General features: G+C 39.8%; 2 protein-coding genes across 5 annotated transcripts; one reads left to right on the top strand and one right to left on the bottom strand.

The window, feature by feature from the left end:
* Positions 1-278: 278 nt before the first annotated feature.
* Positions 279-12,232, bottom strand: ppil4 (peptidylprolyl isomerase (cyclophilin)-like 4). 2 transcript variants are annotated; one of them, XM_071478412.1, is made up of 13 exons: positions 12,099-12,232; positions 11,705-11,772; positions 10,867-10,931; positions 10,672-10,789; positions 10,125-10,267; positions 9,818-9,914; positions 9,182-9,298; positions 8,954-9,078; positions 8,733-8,799; positions 5,279-5,390; positions 5,076-5,172; positions 4,779-4,911; positions 279-722 (listed from the first exon to the last, which is right to left on the bottom strand). In XM_071478412.1, exons 1-13 carry the CDS (start codon positions 12,166-12,168, stop codon positions 528-530), a joined length of 1,407 nt encoding a protein of 468 aa, XP_071334513.1. In that variant the 5' UTR covers positions 12,169-12,232; the 3' UTR covers positions 279-527. The 2 variants fall into 2 exon arrangements, with proteins under 2 accessions (XP_071334513.1, XP_071334514.1); XM_071478413.1 differs by having other exon boundaries at positions 578-717.
* ginm1 (glycoprotein integral membrane 1) lies at positions 12,220-18,497 on the top strand. 3 transcript variants are annotated; one of them, XR_011691044.1, is made up of 9 exons: positions 12,221-12,379; positions 12,513-12,584; positions 12,699-12,798; positions 13,239-13,393; positions 13,671-13,830; positions 13,927-14,156; positions 15,229-15,392; positions 15,539-17,748; positions 17,786-18,497. XR_011691044.1 is itself a non-coding variant. In XM_071478414.1 (8 exons), exons 1-8 carry the CDS (start codon positions 12,227-12,229, stop codon positions 15,639-15,641), a joined length of 1,137 nt encoding a protein of 378 aa, XP_071334515.1. In that variant the 5' UTR covers positions 12,221-12,226; the 3' UTR covers positions 15,642-18,497. The 3 variants fall into 3 exon arrangements, 2 of the variants coding, with proteins under 2 accessions (XP_071334516.1, XP_071334515.1); XM_071478414.1 differs by having other exon boundaries at positions 15,539-18,497; XM_071478415.1 differs by lacking the exon at positions 15,229-15,392 and having other exon boundaries at positions 12,220-12,379; positions 15,539-18,497.
* Positions 18,498-20,705: the final 2,208 nt, after the last annotated feature.

Here is a 20,705-nt window from a genome sequence, read left to right as displayed (position 1 = left end):
GCTCTATGTGGGTGGTGGGAGACACCAGTGAATTCCCTTAGCACTGTGCAGATACACTCCACCTGGCGATTTTCCATACCCACAGAATTAATGCGAAAAACCCCACCTGTTAGAAACTAAGGCCAAAGGTGAGACATTTATATCTTCCACCTTTGTTCTAAATTGGGCATGTAAGGGGAAGAGCAAGGTGCAGAGGAAGTGAGTAACATTTAGACAGGGAAGTCTGTTGTAGTATTCAAATGAAAAAAAGAACTGATAAAAATGAGAAAACAGCTGTCTCATTTTGTGCAATAATTTTAATATACACATAGAAAACATTTCTCAAAACATTTTGTCATGAAGACAATGTGACAAGGATGTGAAAATCATGTGATTTTTTCTAAAAATGAAGGTCAGGTGGACAAACCAGTAGCTTAGGCTTGGGAGCATTTAGATGCCATATTATTTATGCAGAATACAGTGATCTCTTCTGTGTCACACAGACCTTCAATAAGATCAAGATGAACCTCCTTTCTTCCCCACACCCCTCATCTGTATCTGCTCCTCTCTTTATCCTTGGACTTCTTTGGGGAGTGGCTGCGACTCCTGTCCTTGTAGCTGTGGCCTTTGTTGCGTCCCTCTTTCCCATGTTTCACCCGGGACTTGCTGTGTTTGTGATCCCTATCTCTGGAGCGGGAGCGCTGGCGGTCCACTTTTCTATCTCGCCGGCTCTCCTCACTGTCCTGGACATGTGAGAGAAGATGTGAGTGCTGACGTTGAAAAGAAATACACAGTTTGTCAAGATAAGCAAGTAAGGTTGTGTTCAAGACTATACCCAGGATTCCCTTGGTATGGACCGAGGCAGGGAATACTATAAAGGGGAGGTTAACACTGTCTTATTAAAAATATAACAATCACATGGGCTGAATGAGTTTTCAAATCTACTTTGTACTGAGGCTCATTTTTACCATATGTTTTTTAAGTTTAAATGTAGTAATAATAATAATAATTATAATAATAACAACTTACTATGTTAAATTTCTAAGAAAGTATCTTGTAACTATGTGATAATGTAATGATGACACACTGTCAGACTTCTCAGACACTTCTGTGCAAACTGTCAGTGGTGCTCTGTAGTGGACAAGCCTCTGCTGTCACTGTGGATGCCCAGGTTTACCACAGCACCTTCTCAGTGTCCATGAAATGGGGGTTGATCTCAACTTACTGGAAAAGCTGTTACTTTCTGGAAACAGTGCATCATCACTGGTGACTTCATAGCACAAGCTACTATGTATATGTATAACTAAAAAGAGAAACTTTTGATCAGACCAATCATCTTCCTTTATCCAACAGAAAACATTTTGGCATTACATAGCAGGAAGAACACAGGTGTAAATAATAAAATCAATGCTAGCTAAATGCTGCTTCAGTTTCAGGGTTCTGGTGTTGTGCATGCTGACACATTGTGCATGTTTCCATTAATCTGCTTAATGCACAATTTGAAACGACAAACTTAAAAACGAGTAATGGAAAGACGTGAATTTCGTAAAAAAGTAAGTATAAAAAGAAGTATAACTTCACGAGGTGTTTCGCAAAATTGAAAAAAGGAAACACTTTTTTTCGCATTCAAGTTGTGGCCCCTCCCGTAGAGACAAAATTCACCACCTCCTGCCTTCAACCAGCGCTGCTTTATCCTGACCCACAGGAGCCCGACAAACAGCTGTGGAACCTGATATATACTTAGAGAAATGCTGCTTAATAACCTGGTGGAATGAATTCCCTGGATTAAGCCTGAGTCTGAGACTCTGCAGCTCAGCTGTTAACCAGAACGAAGAGGAGAGAGCACATTAGTCCAGTTTTAGCTGCTCTGCACTGGATTTTACACCAAAAAAAAAAAAAAAAAAAAAAAGAGAGACATAACGCATAATAAACACCATATAAATTTCATTTTCAAAATCCTTTCCAAGAATGTCGGGGTCGACTACATCCTGTGATCACCATGTCACTGGTTTGACTGCAGGTGGGGCTCCTCATTATTTGTCTCTCTACCTCACAATTTCCTGCCAATTCATAAAGTATGAAAGTACAAAACAAAACAAATCAATAAACACATTTTTAGACTTTTAAATATTCACTTATTTCACAGCCAGTCCCTCTACTTCTCTGGCTGACCTCTAGAGAAAGCGAGATGGAGACTGTTTGCGTACTTGTGTGTGAACATCTGTGCATGCAGGGACCTGTTGAGAGAATCAGGTTTACTGAGTTATGTGGAACAGTTCTTCAACATGCGTCATTGTTCCATGTCTGAGGGAGGTGTTCAACAATAATCCAGATAAATCAGTAAACCTGCTTCTGTATTTGTCTGTGTCTCTAGATGTATTAACAACTAACGATTAACTGCAACTGTTTACTAAACAAGTTGAAACTATTGTCAGTGTCAAATTAAACCCAGCTTTGGAGTACATGGTTTCATTACAGACAGGGACAGAGCTAAATATGGTAACAGCTCCTCCCTAGGCGTTGCCTTTGATGTGTGACTGGCAGGTTCATTATTCAGCTAATTAGAGTGAAGACCTTTGTGATTCCAGTCTACATGACTGACACCATTACTAAACCATGAGCAGCAAACAACAGCATCTGCAACTGTGAGAGAACCAGTTTCACAACAGACACAACTTCTTACAGACTGCTAAAGGCTGAAGAGACGAGAGGCTGTGTGAAACAGGGCTGTCCCCTAAACCGTGATGATTCAAAATATCAGCTGAAAAGCCCCCTGGGTTGAACCTCATCTTGTTGAATCACTGACTATTCCTGTAATAAAGCAGTAATAATTAATAAATAATAACAATAATAATAATAATAATATTAAGTAAAGTAGCAGTGCCTACTGAGCACTCCTGGGTTGGAAGGTCAACATGCTGATGGGTGTCACAGCTGCTGTGATTCCATCACAAGGTGCTGCAAACTATAAAGAGTCTTATCACTAAACTAACTGATAGAAGCACAGAGACTGGTGATGTAGATGGAGAGCAGTGTAACCTGTTGGCTGCTCAGACGCTCTCAGCTCCAGTGCTGTCAGTGAATCAGATAAATCCTCATCATATTATCATTGCAATAACGTAGTGTTGGCTCTAGTGTTCCCTTCGGAGGGTAAAGGTAAAGAGACTACACAGTGAAGGTACAGTGCCTTGAAAAAGTATTCATACCCCTTGAATTTTTTCACATTTTGTGACCTTACAGTCACAAACTTTAATGTATTTTGTTGAGATTTTATGTGATAAACCAACACAAAGTAGCACATAATTGTGAAGTGGAATGAAAATGATATATAGTTTTCAAAATTTTAAGCAAATATAAATCTGAAAAGTGTGGTGTGCATATGTATTCAGCCCCCTGCACTCTGATGAATACAAATACAATGTAAATACAATCCAGTGCAATCAGTTGCCTTCAGAAGTCACCTAATTAGTAAATAGAGTCCACCTGTGTGTAATTTACTCTCAGTGTAAATCCACCTGTTCTGTGAAGGCCTCAGTGGTTTGTTAGAGAACACTAGTGAACAACAGCATCATGAAGACCAAGGAACTCACCAGACAGGTCAGGGATAAAGTTGTGGAGAAGTTTAAAGCGGGGGTTAGGTTATAAAAAAATATCCCAAGCTTTGAACATCTCAAGGAGCACCGTTCAATCCATCATCCAAAAATGGAAAAAGTATGGCACAACTGCAAACCTACCAAGACATGGTCGTCCACCTAAACTGATAGAGCGAGCGAGGAGAGCAGTGGTCAGAGAAGCAGCCAAGAGGCCCATGGTCACTTTGGAGGAGCTGCAGAAATCCACAGCTCAGGTGGGAGAATCTGTCCACAGGACAACTATAAGTCGTGCACTTCACAAATCTGGCCTTCATGGAAGAGTGGCAAGAAGAAAGCCATTATTGAAAGAAAGGCATAAGATGTCCCGTTTGCAGTTTGCCACAAGCTATGTAGGGGACGCCACAAACATGTGGAAGAAGGTGCTTTGGTCAGATGAGACCAAAGTTGAACTTTTTGGCCTAAATGCAAAGCGCTATGTTTGGCGGAAAACTAACACTGCTCATCACCCTGAACACACCATCCCCACTGTGAAACGTGGTGGTGGCAACATCATGCTGTGGGGGTGCTTTTCTTCAGCAGGGACAGGGAAGCTGGTCAGAGTTGATGGGAAGATGGATGGAGCTAAATACAGGGCAATCCTGGAAGAAAACCTGTTGGAGGCTGCAAAAGACTTGAGACTGGGAAGGAGATTCATCTTCCAGCAAGACAATGACCCTAAACATAAAGCCAGAGCTACAATGGAATGGTTAAAATCAAAGAATATTCATGTGTTAGAATGGCCCAGTCAAAGTCCAGACCTAAATCCCATTGAGACTTGAAAATGGCTGTTCACAGACGCTCTCCAGCCAATCTGGTTGAGCTTGAGCGATTTTGCAAAGAAGAATGGGCAAAGATTTCAGTGTCTAGATGTGCAAAGCTGGTAGAGACATACCCCAAAAGGCTCGCAGCTGTAATTGCAGCAAAAGGTGGCTCTACAAAGTATTGACGCAGGGGGGCTGAATACATATGCACACCACATTTTTCAGATTTTTATTTGCTTAAAATTTTGAAAACCATGTAGCATTTCCGTTCCAATTTACAATTATGTGCTACTTTGTGTTGGTTTATCAAATAAAATCTCAATAAAAAAATATTTAAGTTTGTGGTTGTAAGGTGGCAAATGTGAAAAAGTTCAAGGGGTATGAATACTTTTTCAAGGCACTGTACCTTGGGCTTTTTGGACTTCCTGCTGTCCTCATCGTCCGAATGATGATGGTGCCTCTTTTCCTTGTGCTTCTTCTCCGGCTGCCAGTGGCTCGTTGCCTCCTGTTCCTCCTCGATTAGCAGGTCATACTTGGAACTTTTGGGAAAAATTATGGAAATCTCCAGGAAGTTGAGACAGGCAATGGTAAGAGGTTTGCCAAAACAGCGGGTAGAAAAAGGTGGATCACGCCCACAACAGAAGCTTCAGTGATATGTTTTAACATGAAGTGGAAAAACCAGAAACTGAACACATAAGGATACTCTTGTTTAGGCTTTGCCTGGTCCTTGAGAGTCAGTTTGGATCGGTTCTCCAAGTCCTTCTCATACGCTTTGAAGTCATCTTTAGTGTACTTCCCACCTAGGAAAAAGAGCTCATGACTGTCGAGATCTCTGCTTATGTAACTAAGCAGCACAGTAACACTACATACAGACACCAAGTTTACACAGTGCTTCAGTATGAGTACCTTTCCCCTTCCATTTGATCTTTGCCACTGACTGGCTGAAGTCCACATGAATGCGTCGATCATCAATCAGAACATTGTCCATTTTGAAGTAAGCCTTTTCACAATCTTCTTGCTGTGGAGACACAAATGAAACAAGGGGGTAAAAAAAGGTAGTTAGAGCTGCAACTTATTTTCATTATTCATTCATCTGCAGATAAATTAATAAAATGTCAATAGTTGTTAAAAAAATGGCTATCACAATTTACACAAGTCTAAGATGATATCCTCATAGAGTTGAGACTATTTGCTTAAAGAAAATTACTTAAATATCAATTTTTAAACTGGCAATTCCTGTCAATCACCTATCAATGAAGTGGCTAATTGCTGCAACTCTAAATTTTTACATCCATTATGTTTAAGTACGAAGTATATACCTTCAATTTTGACTGACTGGCTGAAAAACAAAATCAAGATCAGAACTTGTGCTGTTTTACTGACTAACTTTCATGTTATCTTATCCCAAGCTCAACATTCAAAGACTGGGAATTAAGAAAAATTCTAAATGAAATCAAGCTCCTTTCAAAGGCTTCCTGCAAATCATTAATGGGGGATACAGAACAATAGAATGAACTATTTCCAAAGAAACAGATGTCTGAGAACAAGCAAGGCCTTCACTGGAAGAGATGCTTCATCTAAAGTGTCAAACCACTGCTTCAACCAGATGCTAAGAACTGCCTCACACTGATGGGAGGGGCAGTCTCTTTGTCCCGTCTGACATGGTCGGCCTGGTATGAAAAACCAGAGTTTAAAAAGTACATATTAATTGTTGAAAATGTATGTAAGAGGCAATTGTCTGCAGCAGTAAAACCCCTGTATCTGGAGAAAGTATGCTCCTGCTCCTCATGTGGAAAAACCTTTGGCTGCCGTTTATCTTTTACAGTCACAATTACAGCTTTTTGGCTCATTTACAAGGACAATTTATTATACTTCATCAATTCACTTTATTATATTTCTGATGTCACTGCTTTAAGTCTGAGTGAAAACCTGTGTTATCTGTAACAATTGGCCCAGTGCCCTCTAATGGTTTAATTATTCACTGCATCTCAAATTGTCGAGCACTATCAGTTTTGATACTGGCCTCTCCTCTTTCAGGAGCTGCCTCCTTCTATAAATGCAGTTCATGAAGGTCTTCAGAAGACCAGACAGCAGAGGGCAAAACCTGCATCCCTTCTCCAGATCACATAGACCACAGACTTACTATAGTTCTAACAGTGACAAAACTAATGCTGCATATGGACTTACTCATTACTTTGTAAAGGTGAAAGTTCATAGACTTACCACAAGTAAGTTGCTCTTGAACAGCCAGGAAAGTGGTAAATACCTCTCGTAAACTATGAATATAATTTCTACTTATCATACTGACTCCATGTGATAACCCTTGTGATGAACAGTGGCGTTCATAAATTAAAAACTGATTTTCATTACTCATATCATGCAGGTGGTTTTCCTAATGTCATACTGTAAAGACTGGACATATTTGGACACTTATACATTTTCTGTTCTTCAGGCTTTGCACTTCAGCACATTCAATTTGAAATAAAATCATGGTTAATGGAATGATGGATTTAAGTCCCAAGTATCAGCTTTAATTTGAGTAGGTTTATAGAAAGAACTGTGTGGGAATTAGCCCTTTTAGCCATAGCTCCAAATGTGTTGTTTCACTGTTAGTTTATGCACAAAAAAGCTCACATGGCTCAGAGTTAACAGCTGCCATTTAGACTGAGGTGGAACTGAAACATGCCCTCATCAACACAGCCCCCTGGGTTGTTTTAACACAGGCTTGATTTCAGTCTCAGCTCCCACCAACAATCTACATGCGAAAGGTGACCATGTTCTGACTACAGCTTTGAGATTGACAGAGTTAACATATTTCCCAAAAAGTTGAACTATTCCTTTGAACAGTAAACACATCCCCACATACTTTGCACTCACAAGTGTAGCACCTGTACACATATTCAGATGTTGTATGTCATATACATTCACTGGCCACTTTATTAGGTTGTAAGTACCAGGTTAGTACCAGGTCGGACCCCTTTCGCCTTCAGAACTGACTTAATTCTTTGTGGAACAGATTCAACAAGGTGCTGGAAACATTCCTCAGAGATTTTGGTCCACATTGACATGACAGCATCACACAGTTGCTGCAGATTTGTCGGCTGCACATCCATGATGTGAATCTCCTGTTCCACCAGATCCCGAAGGTTCTCTGTTGGACTGAGATCTGGTGACTGTGGAGCCATTTGAGTTCAGTGAACTCATTGTCATGTTCAAGAAACCAGTTTGAGATGATGTGAGCTTTGCGTTATCCTGGTGGAAGCAGCATCAGAAGATGGTTCATTGTGTTCATTAAGGGATGGACATGGTCAGCAACAATACTCAGATAGGCAGTGGTGTTTAAACAATGCACAGTTGGTACTAAGGGGCCCAAAGTGTGCCAAGAAAATATCCCCCACACACCATTACACCAACACCACCAGCCTGAACCGTTGATACAAGGCAGGATGGATCCATGCTTTCATGTTGTTGACACCAAATTCTGACCCTACCATCCGAATGTCTACATGTGTAAATGCACTGAGTTGGCTGATATATTTGCGTTAACGAGCAGTTGAGCAAGTGTACCTAATAAAGTGTCCAGTGAGTGTATATATATTTATATTTTTTGCCTCTGAAACAGATCATCTATGAGTGAGATCGGCCAAGCCATGGCTGATACCGATCATTTTTTGTGTTTTGTTATAGCAGCTGGCTTAGCGGTTGGTCAGTCTGCTTAGCTCTGTAGTGTAGTGAGTCCTCCTTCACAAAATGTCATCAAGTATCCCACAGTAAGTACCTGAATTACACAATGTAATAATTAATTAATTACATGTGTTAATTTATGGGAATTAACACAATTAACAGACTGAAAAAAAATTATTACGCCTATTTAATGGGCTAAGCAGTGCAAATAGTCTAATAAATGAAAGGCAATATGTCTCAGAACACGAACTCAGTTACATTATGCAAACTAAAGAAGAAAAGGATTTCAAGTCAGATACAGGCTGCATTCAAACTGTAACAAAGAAAATAAATATGGCCTGCAGCCCTGCGTGTATTTCATCTTACCCTACGAGGTATTTTATCATGGAATGTGTTGCAGATGGTGTTTCACAAAAGTTCCACACGGCTGACATATTGTTTTGTTTTGGTGGCTTATCACGCTCCTTTGCAGTGAACAAGGTGGGAGGCAGGACCACACTACACAGCACACAGTGCCTCACCAGAATATTAACTACAGGTGATCAGTTTGAATGTGACCGGTAACTAGAAGTAACTATAACAATCTCCCGAGCACATGTTTTTAATAAGAATCGGCTGATAATGTTCAGCTGCCGATCAATCAGGCCTCCCTAATACAGACACATGAGATGCTCACCTTTTCAAACTCAATAAAGGCGTAACACAGGGAATCTCCAGTTTTCCAGTCTCTGATGATCTCACAACTAGACAAAACAGAGTAGCATAAGGAATTTATTAGCAGGTATGGTCAAAATATAACACGGCTCTACAGCCAAATGTTAGCTCATATCACATTCCACAGAAACAATTTTTTTATAAACAAACTGGCATTATAGAGGAATTGCAGTTTAGTGTCACCTCTTTATGGATCCAAAACGGGAGAAGATGATTTCCAGGTCCTCGTCTGTGGTCACCGGGTTCAGTTTGCACACAAACAGAACGTTCTCTGGAGGCTTCACATTTGCATCTGGCAGGTCACCTACCTGGAGGAATGTGGGACAGAGTGGTGTAGAAAAGTCTGATGTGTCTCATACTGCATCTTTGGAAACTTAAGCAGAAAGTTGAGAGCACATTCCTTCTTCTCACCATCTCTAGCAGGATGGCCCGAGTCTTGGCCTCTTTCTCCTTCAGTCTCTCCTCAAGCTCATCGGCCCCTTTCCCATCCGTATCATCGATGGCTTCATCTGCTCCGATTCTGCCACTCTGCACAGAGTATAAACTGTAAATACATGTATCGTTTACATTTTTTCATCTGTATTCATCCAATAAAGGTTTTAGGAGCATGCATCACCTTGGTTTGGACAGAGTATCTGTTTTTGGGTAACCCGAAGGAACAGTTTTATATTGACTTGCAGGAACCTTTAGAACTTTTTTTTAAATGAGTTCTCCACCAATTTAACATTACAGTCCTATAGCACTGTTTGACTCACTGAAGTTTATGTCATCAAGAACTGAATGTGTTCCACTGCTGACTGAGTCAAAAATTTAGATTCACTTTAGTTCAACAAGAAGATTAAATGATTCTTGCAGCAGTTTACATTACCCACAATGCAACTTGATTAATGACTGCAGGGTTGGAGACTGAGGCTAATGTAACGTAAGCTGTCGCTGTCCCAACTTTTTGAACCCGTATGTATCAAGGGCCTGTAACACCTGTATACAAACTTTGTATCACATAGGCAGTGTTCTCTTTAATGTGTCAAACAGTGGCAGTGTACTCACATCTAGCTGCTCTTTGGTGGGCTCAGGCGACTGATCGGGGACTGGCAGTTCAGGAGGGTCATCAAATGGGTCTTCCAGGATCACTGTGTGGTTTATCCTGAAAAAAAAATTGCATTCTTTTCTCATTTTTGTAAAACTGAATGCTCCAAGTTTCTTTCTGAGAAATGACAACAATGGCAACATTCAATGAAAACAGATCCAAAGTGCATAATGTTTATTTTTTTTATTGTTGGTCAAGTGGGAGTCAAACCTTTGACACTGGCAACACAAGTGTCATAAACTACAAACACAATTTCATTCACCTCACCTGATATCCTGAAATGGGACGAAGTCCTTGTCAACAAAGGTCTCATTGATTTTGGCCAACACATCCATGCCTTCTGTAACTTCCCCAAACACAGTATGGACTCCATCCAAATAGTCCAGGTTCTCACCAGTGGTAATAAGGAACTAAGGACAGATTAAATACATCATATAAGACATCTTGCTGGGAAATTTTTATCTCTAAATTAGATATGGTTAATGCTTAAAAAAAGGAGAAACACTGTACAACACTTGCCATAACATCTATCACACCAAAGATTTATAAAACATGATGAAACATTATCAAATGTACAGTATTACATTGTCATCATGGACATAGCCAGTATTTCAGTTTGAAATAATGAGGATGGCCCAGGTTCTCTTCAGGTGACCAGCAGATTTATGGTATACATGATACACAAATTATTTTGAACTTGGTTTATTGGGAACACCATCCAACTAGAATAACTAAAAACGATATGGCAATGTTTTTCTGTTGTGTCTGATCTGGACCTAAATTAAATGTCAATGTGAGTGTTTGTGTTATTCACCTGGGAACCATGCTGATCATTTCCATTGTTCACCATCGATACAGTCCCCCTCTTTTTGTGTTTGATGCGTGGCGCTTTCTCTGTATCAAAAAAGCAGGCCTGGTCCCCATAGAGTTTACTAATCATAAACAGAGGAAAAAATATGTTAAACTTGTGGTATCAAAAAAGTGAACAGTAGTGATGCTGATGACTGACCTATAGACAGATTCACCACCACGGCCGGTACCAGTGGGATCTCCAGTCTGCACAATGAAGTCTCTCTGAAGAGGAGACAAACACATTGTTACATATAGACTGTTTCAAAGCTGAATAAGGACGGCACAGTATCTTCACCAGAACCAGAGGCAGGACTGTGAAGATTTTCAGTATCAACCACTGATGTAGTTGGTCAAATGAGGAACATCAACCACAATAATTCAATTTAGGAATTTTGTTACAATACATCTGACAGAAAGATAATGAACAAAGCATAACATAATATTGAATTACCCATTACTTGACTTCAAAGTTAGAAGCACTATGTGAGAGGAAAAGCAATGCAGTCACAGTCACAAAGGTCTCAAAACAACGAGTATATAAAATTCAATTAAGTACAATTAACTTACTTAAAGGCCCATGTCTTCTCCACACAGGTGAAGTGTATCTTTGCATACATTGATCTTTGTTTGGCTTGAATTATGTGACACTTCAGATGATTAAATGAAATGAGCACTGGGGCATTAGGTTGCTACAAGAACCCAAGGCACTCACTACTAATCCTCAGCTTTCAGAACTATCCTGTCTGTATACTGTACTTTGTCTACTGTATTACTGTTCTATCTTGTACAGCTGTGACTTTTGGGGCTCAGAAGCCCAAAGTATCTGCAGACCATGAGCTAAAAAAAAAAATGAAGTCAATGTATGAACTGCGGCCTGAAACCTCAGTTAGACTTTTCAGATCTCGTCTGTGACTATATCGCCCTCCTCAGGCAAGTCGAGATGAGTTTGTGCCATGTTTGAATTGCTAGCAGTGCAAGGGACCATTCAGTTTTACCTGGACATTGTGGATGAGGCAGTAGTTGTAGTATTTTATCTTGCATAATTTCAGAAAGTTTAGGCATGCTGCAAAAGAAAAGAGCGCAGAGGTTAAAATTAAGCCGACAGTGAATACAACAGCCCAAAACCTTCATAACATTTAGCGTCTACTTAGCGTCAAAAAAATAAGTCTGAGTAATGGTTTGTGTCGGTGAATTCCAGTATTGTTACTGTTTGTGAACTAACTGTGAGCTAATGTTAAATGAACAAATTAAAAGAAGCAAACAAGCTAACAGCCATAGCTAGCACACCCTTATTCTGTCCATATCCTTATTCAGTTTGCTAGCCTATTCGACCATAAAGCAGGACGCGAAGTTAGCTACCGTTACATGCGCATGGCCTCGTTTTCTTACTTTTAGGTCTTTCCTCTGTAAACAAATCAATAACAATATCGCCCAGAGTCGTTTCGAGGAGCACCGCCATGCTGATGTTCCTAATCTCGCGAGAAGACCGTTGGATATTCTATACGCATGCGCAATTCATGCGTCTTGCTCAATGTTTTTGTAGTGGCTATCTTGCTGCTGGTGAGTTAAGTCGCCACAAAATAGAAATGACAGGGCCAGCGGTTTGTCTTGTATGTCTTCTTTTTGCCTTAGTAACGTCCACAGAGTCGTCACCTAGGCAGCTGAACACGGTAAGGCAGCATCTATTGAGCTAATATGATGATGTTGTTGTTGTTAGCATAGCGTTAGCTTCGAGGCATATTCTCGATCATGGTGGTGTTAACCCTCACGTCTCTTTGTGTTTTTTTTAAATGTGATCTTTAGGAAAATATCCTGATCAACGTGACAGCAGGGACATTGGCGGACACACAGTTGCAGGATTCCAACAACTTGCAGGTGTACAGTATAAGTCAACTTAATAAGCAAGAGTCAAGATTGAGGTGTGTCCTCTTCTATGACTACGAAATCCGAAAATCAGCTACGCCTCAACACGGTTATTTCTCCTTTCAGATCAATTTAAACATATCAGTGGGCGAAGAGCAGGTGTTGGTCAATGACATCCCAGTAGAACTATCAGGGGTCACCAGGTTCAACTGTCAAGCACTTCTCTGTAAGTTTTGTTTACATCACTAAGATGTTCACTGGTTATTATTAATCCAAATATTAAACCATAATACAAAAATCAGACAAAAACACTAATTTAAATCGTTCACCTGTTACAAATCAATTCTTGTTACTTCATTTCAAATTTCAATGATGTTTTCCTTTCTCCATATCATTTCACTGTACTGTCAGTGGTTTGAAATGTAAGTCTAATTGTTACATCTAAAACATTCAATAGGTTAATCATTAATGATAATAATTTGCTGTTGGCATTTGCCTTGAGTAATGACTGGAATGTTTAATTTATTATCGCATTTTTTTTGAGTAGTTACTATTGTTCATTTGAGGGGTGAGAGTAGGAACTGAAGTCTAATTCTTAAAATGGAAAACATGAATTGAACCAGAAATTTCAAAAGCTTATAAATGCAATGACTTGTGTTTTTCCAGTGGATAGCATCAATGGAAGCAGTGAGTTTGAATCTGGGGACTTGGTGTCCACTGTCACCCGGGTGATGGTGAGCCAGAACCGGCTATACAGCGACTCAGAGGAGGTGGTGGCTCTGCAGGTGTTCAGTGAAGTAATAGAGATGGAGGGAAAAGAGGTACACACACACACACAAAAAAACTTGGTTCCAGTTGCTGAGAGGGTGTGTTAAAAAAAACGTTCAAATGTCTTGAAGTCATTTAAATGTGTTACTGATTAGTTTGTAGTATTATAAAGCGTTCTGTATTTATGTATGTACTGATGGTAGCCAACGTCATCTTTCATTTTACATTACACTGCTTTGTTTTGGGTTTTTTTTGCCTTTTTACCACATGACTAATCAACTACAGTAATATCTTGTGTAAAACAAAAACTTTTTGGGTTTGAACATTTAGGTACAGCAGCCTGACATGTGTGAGGTGAAGCTACTGATGAGCCCAGATTTCCAGAAGCTGGCTCAGTTTACCAATATTTACCCCATTGGACACAGTGAAATCTTCAGGGTTCCCAGGGAGAACGATGTGGTCGTCACAGATCCACCAAACCCTAGAAGAAGTATGAAAACATGGTGCTTTTTCTGATCTTAATTATTTTCATGCAGATACACAAGAGCATTTTATTTTCATATTTCTTCTACACTTTTTAAATCAGATGAAGATCAGCTGATCTCTCACACCACAAGCCAGTACCCCCTGAAGCACACAGAGACCACCCAGGAAGAGACTGCAGCTCCTGGAAAGCTCCCAGAGACTCCTCTGCGTATGGACCCGGACCTCCTGTATGATGTCAGATATGATGATGGACTTGATGACCGAGACCCAAGCCAGCCGGATCAGATTCAGATGGAAACTCCACCCAAAGAATTTATATCATCTTACTCAGTAAGTAAAGTCTGATGCCAGATCTACTTGATGACATACACAGTGCCTCAGAGTTGTAAAGCCTTTCAGGAGGAAGTTGTCAGTGGTAGGTGTTGTTGGACAGTCAGCTTACTGGTGTAACTTGTAACTTTCAACAAACAAGCAGTGCTTGTCCTCCAGCTCAGGCTAGTACGTCACTCATGTGCTTCACTGTGACACTCTGCAGATGTAGGTTAAATTTTTTAGATTTACCAACATAAAAAGTACACTGTTTGTTATAGCTCATGATAATCTCTCTAAATCTCCACCCTGGCTGCTGCTGATGTTTTGAAACTGGGAATAGTTATGATTTTCAAAGCAAGCAAGCTTTGAGAGGTGTTTGGCACGCTAGCAGGAGCTATATCAAACTGAACAGAAACGATTCGTTAAGCAATCAATAAGTCAGTTGACAGAAAAATAATCTAAATAATTGTTTCTGCTCTATGGAGAGACAGATTTCCCATTCAACAGCCAATTGAGGCTGCACGCACAACAGGGGGTTCAGAAGACACTGCCACAATGTCATGGTAATGTCACAATGTGGACATTGTTGTACTATATGGACATATATTTGAAAATATATGAACTTGCTTAAACAAGTCAAATCATATTTTAGAGGTCAGTGTGTATGTGGTGCTACTCCTTGCATTTTGTTGGCTCTGGTTAGCTAACGTGACATAGAATGACAGTGAGAAATGGAAGCTAGTAGCAGTAAGAACACTAATTCAAAGAGGAATAACATTAGCATTGAAAAGGCACTGTTGGTGTGCATGAAAATCCTGCTGTTTACCATCAAAATATATTAGAGACCACATATATATATATATATATATATATATATATATATATATATATATATTTATATAGTATACAAATGACTTTGGTCATTTATGCAGTTTATGACATATGATCTCTTGTGTGGTTTGCTTTCTACCCTTTAACTTGTACACAGATCTTCAGACACTGCTTGAAAACACTACATGTAATATGTATAGTGGTATTAGAGCTGTGTGGCAGCAGTAAATGCTCGTCTTCGTGTCACTCCTGTCTTCAGGCCATGTGTCAGTGGGTGGAGCAAGTGAGAGAGCGTCTGAGGCGCTTCTGCTCCGAGTCTCTGCCTCTCTTCTTCCTTGTTATGTGGGTGGTGGTGATCGGTGTTGTGGGATCAGCAGTCATAGTGAAGATCTTGGACATGTTCTTCCCAACTTGTGAACACAAGTGAGTTTGTTTTACCGGGATTTTGAGCGAACAAATAATATGCTGGAATATCCAGAAGGTGTTATTAACCATATAACTGAGCAGCTGACCCCCGTGATTGTCTTCAACATACCTAACTCTTTTTTATCTTTTTTTTCTTCCTAAAGGCACATTTTTCACCTCAACTCTGTCACTCTGACCCCAGAGGATGAGAAGCACACCCTGTTGGAGAACGTTGAGATAGAAGCAGAGGGAGAAGAGAAGCCCTGAAAGAGGAGTGGCTTCGCCAGTTCCTTTGTTTTCAGTTTGTTCTTGTTTATTCTTTAACCTTGGTTACTATATTACATTTTCAGCATGGCCTGGTTTTGTCCCTTGCTCGTATTCAGATGTGTGAACCATTTTCTTTTCTGTCCAATTTACCCTCTAAGCAAATAAGCCATGAACAGGGGGGTGGTTTAAAGCCATCAAATTGACTGAACTCAGTTTCCTGGTTTAATGCTAGTTCATGTAATATAGTTATATGATCAAAGTGGAAAAGACACTGAGTGGTTTGTAGTGATGCGATGACACACAGTTCCACTCTTTCAGGTTGGAGTATTAGAAAATTAGTAGACTGTGCATTCAGAAAAGAAATAAAATCAAACTCTTTGCTCCTGTGATTGGTCAGATAGCGTTTCTGAAATGCCACATTTATTAAGACACAAATGATTGCACTTTGTTTCTTGTCTTTAAAAGAAACCAGCTCTGTAATAAGTTAGTTTTTATTAGCAACATCCTCCGGTACTTTTGTTTTATCGACTTCCAAAACACTCCGGAGCAAAGTGGCTTATTCTTCCAAATTCTTTGTTGTTTTATAACATCACTCTCACCTCAAGGTCAATTTAGAAGCAGTTCTTCATGAAGATCATTTGATATGATCAAAGACTTTGAGCTTTAAAGCTCAGCTTTTAAAGGAGTAGTTCCACATTTTGAGAAATACTGTTACTCACTTTTAAAGTGAGATGAGAAGCTCGATGCCAAGATCCAGCCTAACTTAACATGAAGACTGGAAAAAGAGGGAAACAGCTGGCCTGCATGTTATAATGTTTTTTTTTAATCTGTAGAAACACGGAAGTGTATAAATGACAACTTGTACAGGTGGCTCTGCACCAGATAAAAGCAAAGTTACTTCTAGAGGCTCGTCTTACCATGAGGCTGCCAAGTCAGGCCGTCACATTTTCAACAAATCAAGTTGGAACAAATTTGAACTAACATGCAATTCATTCAAATTCATGTGAATGCAACACATCTAGTCTAATGCTTGAGTCTGAGATGCTGTGAACTGTGACCGTGTGGCCAACGATGTCTATCCATTGGTGTCTTCAGTGGGTAGGCAGTCAGAGACACTGCTCCTCACTCCTGGTGCCTCCACTGTCTCACCTGCAGCCAGACGGTGAGTTTTCAGTCAGCAAACAGCCCGATCTTCGTTGGTCATTTACAGAGTAGATCCTGTAATGCTTCCACACTAAAAATACTTCAAACTTAATGTTGAATTCAAACAAGACATTACAGTTTGAATACTGAAAAAGACTCCAGGAAGTCAGCACTTGATCATTTCATCCTACAGAGGTTAAGATGGGACATAAGCATATTTCCTAAAATGTAGAACTATCCATGACAATTGAGGAAACATGATTTACTGAAGAAGATCAAACACTTCATGGTGACACTGTTTTGTCAAAGTTTTTTTTGTGGTCCCCAAAGGTTAGCAACCCAGATCAGAACAGACACTGGCTTAGGAAAGCTGATATAAGCACTGTAGGTTGAACAAATGAATACGAACAAACTGAACATCTAAGTGGATGCATCCAGTGATTTAGAGTTTTTCCTCTTCACTGAAAAGACTTTCTCTTTGTAGCAGTTCTGTACAGGTCACTTTGTTTTTCTCACATTATATTTCTTCCAAAACTGCCCCACTGGTGAAGAAAACTCTGAGGTAGCAAACGCACTATAATGAGTTTATTGAATTATACTTATTTAATAGACAGGTAGTGTCTTCTTGTCTGTCATTCTTTAAAGCAATCATATTTGGATCTATTGTCACAGGTAGCTCTGATGAAGTGAAGTAATATTTCAGGTCATTCTGTCTGGAAAATGTCAATGTAAAGCTTGTGTCTGCATATTCAGTGATTGTGTTCCTCCTGCACCACTTTAAAACTCGATCTGAACGTCACTGCTGAAAAGAACACCTCCCTCTAAGGCCTGTTGTTCACAGCTGAGGTTCAGATGTTGATTGTCAGTCTTCACAGTGCCTCAGTGACTGTTTTACGGATCCTATCACAGGGACAGGGATTATAATTATAATATAATTATAATTTATTCAACTGGTTAATTTTGTGTGTGGCTTCCTTTTACTAACTGAGAGTGAATGTGAGGTGGTTCAGATTGTTAATGCACTTAAAATGAGACAGATTTCAGACAAATAATTGCTATGACTGGACCGATATAAAACATATTGTCTGCAGTGGACTTGACCACAAATTTAAAGTGTTACTTATTGTATGGAAGGAATCTCCACAAACTAGAGTTTGACCTGCTTACATGTTTCCGTTTTCTTTTTTGTGTGGTGAATATCATCATGATTTATAGACTGACTGAGATGACAAACCTCCTGAGCATTACTTCCAGTAGGCTGTGTGTGAGGGACCATGCAGACAGGGCAGGTTATTGTTGGTTTCATTAATTCAAAACTCAGCAAGTGTTTTTTGTGTTATTTCAGAATGTGATTGTCACGCTAAAAAAAACAAACTACATGAGCTTGTGTACCACAGAGCAGCTGAGACTTTGTCTCTTCCTAGGTTCAGTTAAGCTGCAGGATGCATGATGTGCTGCATTAGCAAGAGGTGCATGTGTAGTGTAGCTTGTGAATGCAGTTTGCTGTTCTATCAGCAGGTTATACATTAAAACTAGGAAACTGCATGATGACTCAAAACAACTCAACCTGTGAAGTGTATGCCTCCGATTCCAAATTGATATACTGAGTATAACAAAGTGCTGTAGATGACACTGAATTAGCCTGTAAGGTGAACAATGTGCCAGGCATGAATTCAGATGTGTTGCTGATGAATAAAACTATTTTTAATTTGAGATATTTGTGTCCATAATCTGTATGACTTGTGTATTTGGGTTGAAAATTCTTCTGATTCAGTGCTTTCCTGATGACCATCACATTTCTGTATTGTCTGATTATTGTGTCTGTGCAAGCTGAGAGAACACATAGTGAAATTTTTGTTTTCAAAATGACAGTGTGGATGCCCTGATAAGAGCTAACATTACAAAAGACCTGCGTTCCCCCTCAGGCTCAGACATGCTGATGAATGCAGGAGCGATGATTAAAGCTGGACCAATCAAGTGGCAGTATTAACTTATCACTCATAAATCAATATCAGTGTACGTAAGCTAATAATTAACAAGAACCTGCAGTTTTTTTTTTCAGGGCTCATCTGAAAACTGCACATACAGTAGGACTTAAAACAGTGGTTATACAGTGAAAAGAAAAGAAAAAGAATCACCCCCTTCAAAATAATCACATTTTGCTGCTTTGCAGCCTGAGATGAAGACAGAACCAAATTTTTGTTTTTTGTTCTACTGTATTAACTCAATGCAACATATAACATCCAAGTGAAAGACAGAACAGCAACAGTTCAGGGAAAAAATAAAAACCTAAAAAAACAATCACTGAGATGGATAAAGGATCACCCCCTTCTGTCAGTGTTTTGTGGAACCACCTTTTGCTTTAATTAAAGCCTTTAGTCTGATGGGATATGACTCTACCAACTTTACCCATCTAGACTGTGCAATATTTGCCCACTCTTCTTTGCAGAATTGTTCAAGCTCAGTTAAATTGGATGACCGTTGGTGGACTGCAGTATTCAAGTCATTCCACAGAAGTCTTTGCTCTGACTGGGCCATGTAAGGACATTCACCTTTTTCTCCTTCAACCACTGTGTGCTCAGTGTTGCTGAGTGCTTCGGGTCATTGTCATGTTGGGAGGTGAATCTTCTTCCCATTGACAACTTTCTGGCAGAGGGCAGCAGGTTTTCCTCAAGAATTTGACGGTATTTTGTCCCATCCATTTTTCCTTCTATCCTGACAAGGACTCCAGTTCCTGCTGCAGAGAAACACCCCCACAACAGGATGTTACCACCTCCATGCTTTACTGTAGGACTGGTGTTCTTTGGATGGTGAGCTGTGTTGGCTTTCTGCCAGATGTACAGTTTGGTGTTGAGGCCAAATAGTTTGATTTTGGTCTCATCTGACCATAACACCTTTCTCCCCTTGGCCTCAGAATCTTCTAGGTGCATTTTGGCAAAGTGGCGACTTAATGTGGCCTTTCCTGAAGAGTGGCTTTTTTCTTGCAACCCTCCCATACAAGCCACAAGCCAAGTGGAGAATTTGTGATATTGTTGTCACATGCAAACAATGACCTCTCTGTCATAAATTCCTGCAACTGCTTCAAAGTTGCTGTAGGCCTCTTGGGAGCCTCTCTGACCAGTTTCCTCCTTGCTCTTCCATCCAGTTTGGAGGAACATCCTGATCCGGGGAGGACATGTTCCATTCTTAATAATACATTTTACTGTGCTTCTAGGGATTGATAAAGCCTTTGAACATTTTTTTTGTATCCATCTCCTGATTTGTGCATGTCCACAACTTTATCACGGAGATCTTTTGACAGTGCCTTGCCACCCATAGTTGATTTGTTGTTTGCTTCCGCTGCACTACCAAGGACTGAAATGCTCCAGGATTAGCTGTTTTTCTGCTGAGCTAATCAAAATGATCACAGTTGATCACCAGTGGAAGTCAAATAGCTTTGTGTGCCATTGAAACAGTGATTAGTTCCACCTGATTGAGTTTACAAGTAATTTGTAGGAGGAAGGGCTGATCCTTTATGCATCTCAGTAAACAGTTTTTAATAAAAAATGTTTTAAATATTTTTCTGACCTGTTGCTGTTATATCTTTCACTTGGATGTTATAAGTTGCATTGAATAAATACAGCTGGAAAAACAAAAATTGTGTCTGTCTTCATCTCAGGCTGCAAAGCAACAAAATGTGATTATTTTGAAGGGGGGTGATTCTTTTCTGTAGCCACTGCAAGTCAAGGCAAACATTTGCAATTACATTTCATACCAGCAATATCTAAAAACTGCTTGATGCATGTATGATTGTATGGTTCTGTGTTGACTTTAGTTTGACACCTTTCTTGATAAACCAAGCACAGCCCATGTCCCAACTATGTAGCCAATGTAACATCATACCACACGTACTCAACAAATAAACTCAGATGTGAGATAATG

This window comes from Trachinotus anak, unplaced genomic scaffold (assembly GCF_046630095.1).
Source record: "Trachinotus anak isolate AG129_WGS33_773 ecotype Australia unplaced genomic scaffold, CSIRO_AGI_Tana_v1 ptg000005l, whole genome shotgun sequence".
Taxonomy (NCBI): domain Eukaryota; kingdom Metazoa; phylum Chordata; class Actinopteri; order Carangiformes; family Carangidae; genus Trachinotus; species Trachinotus anak.
This window is presented reverse-complemented; position numbering and strand designations above follow the sequence as displayed.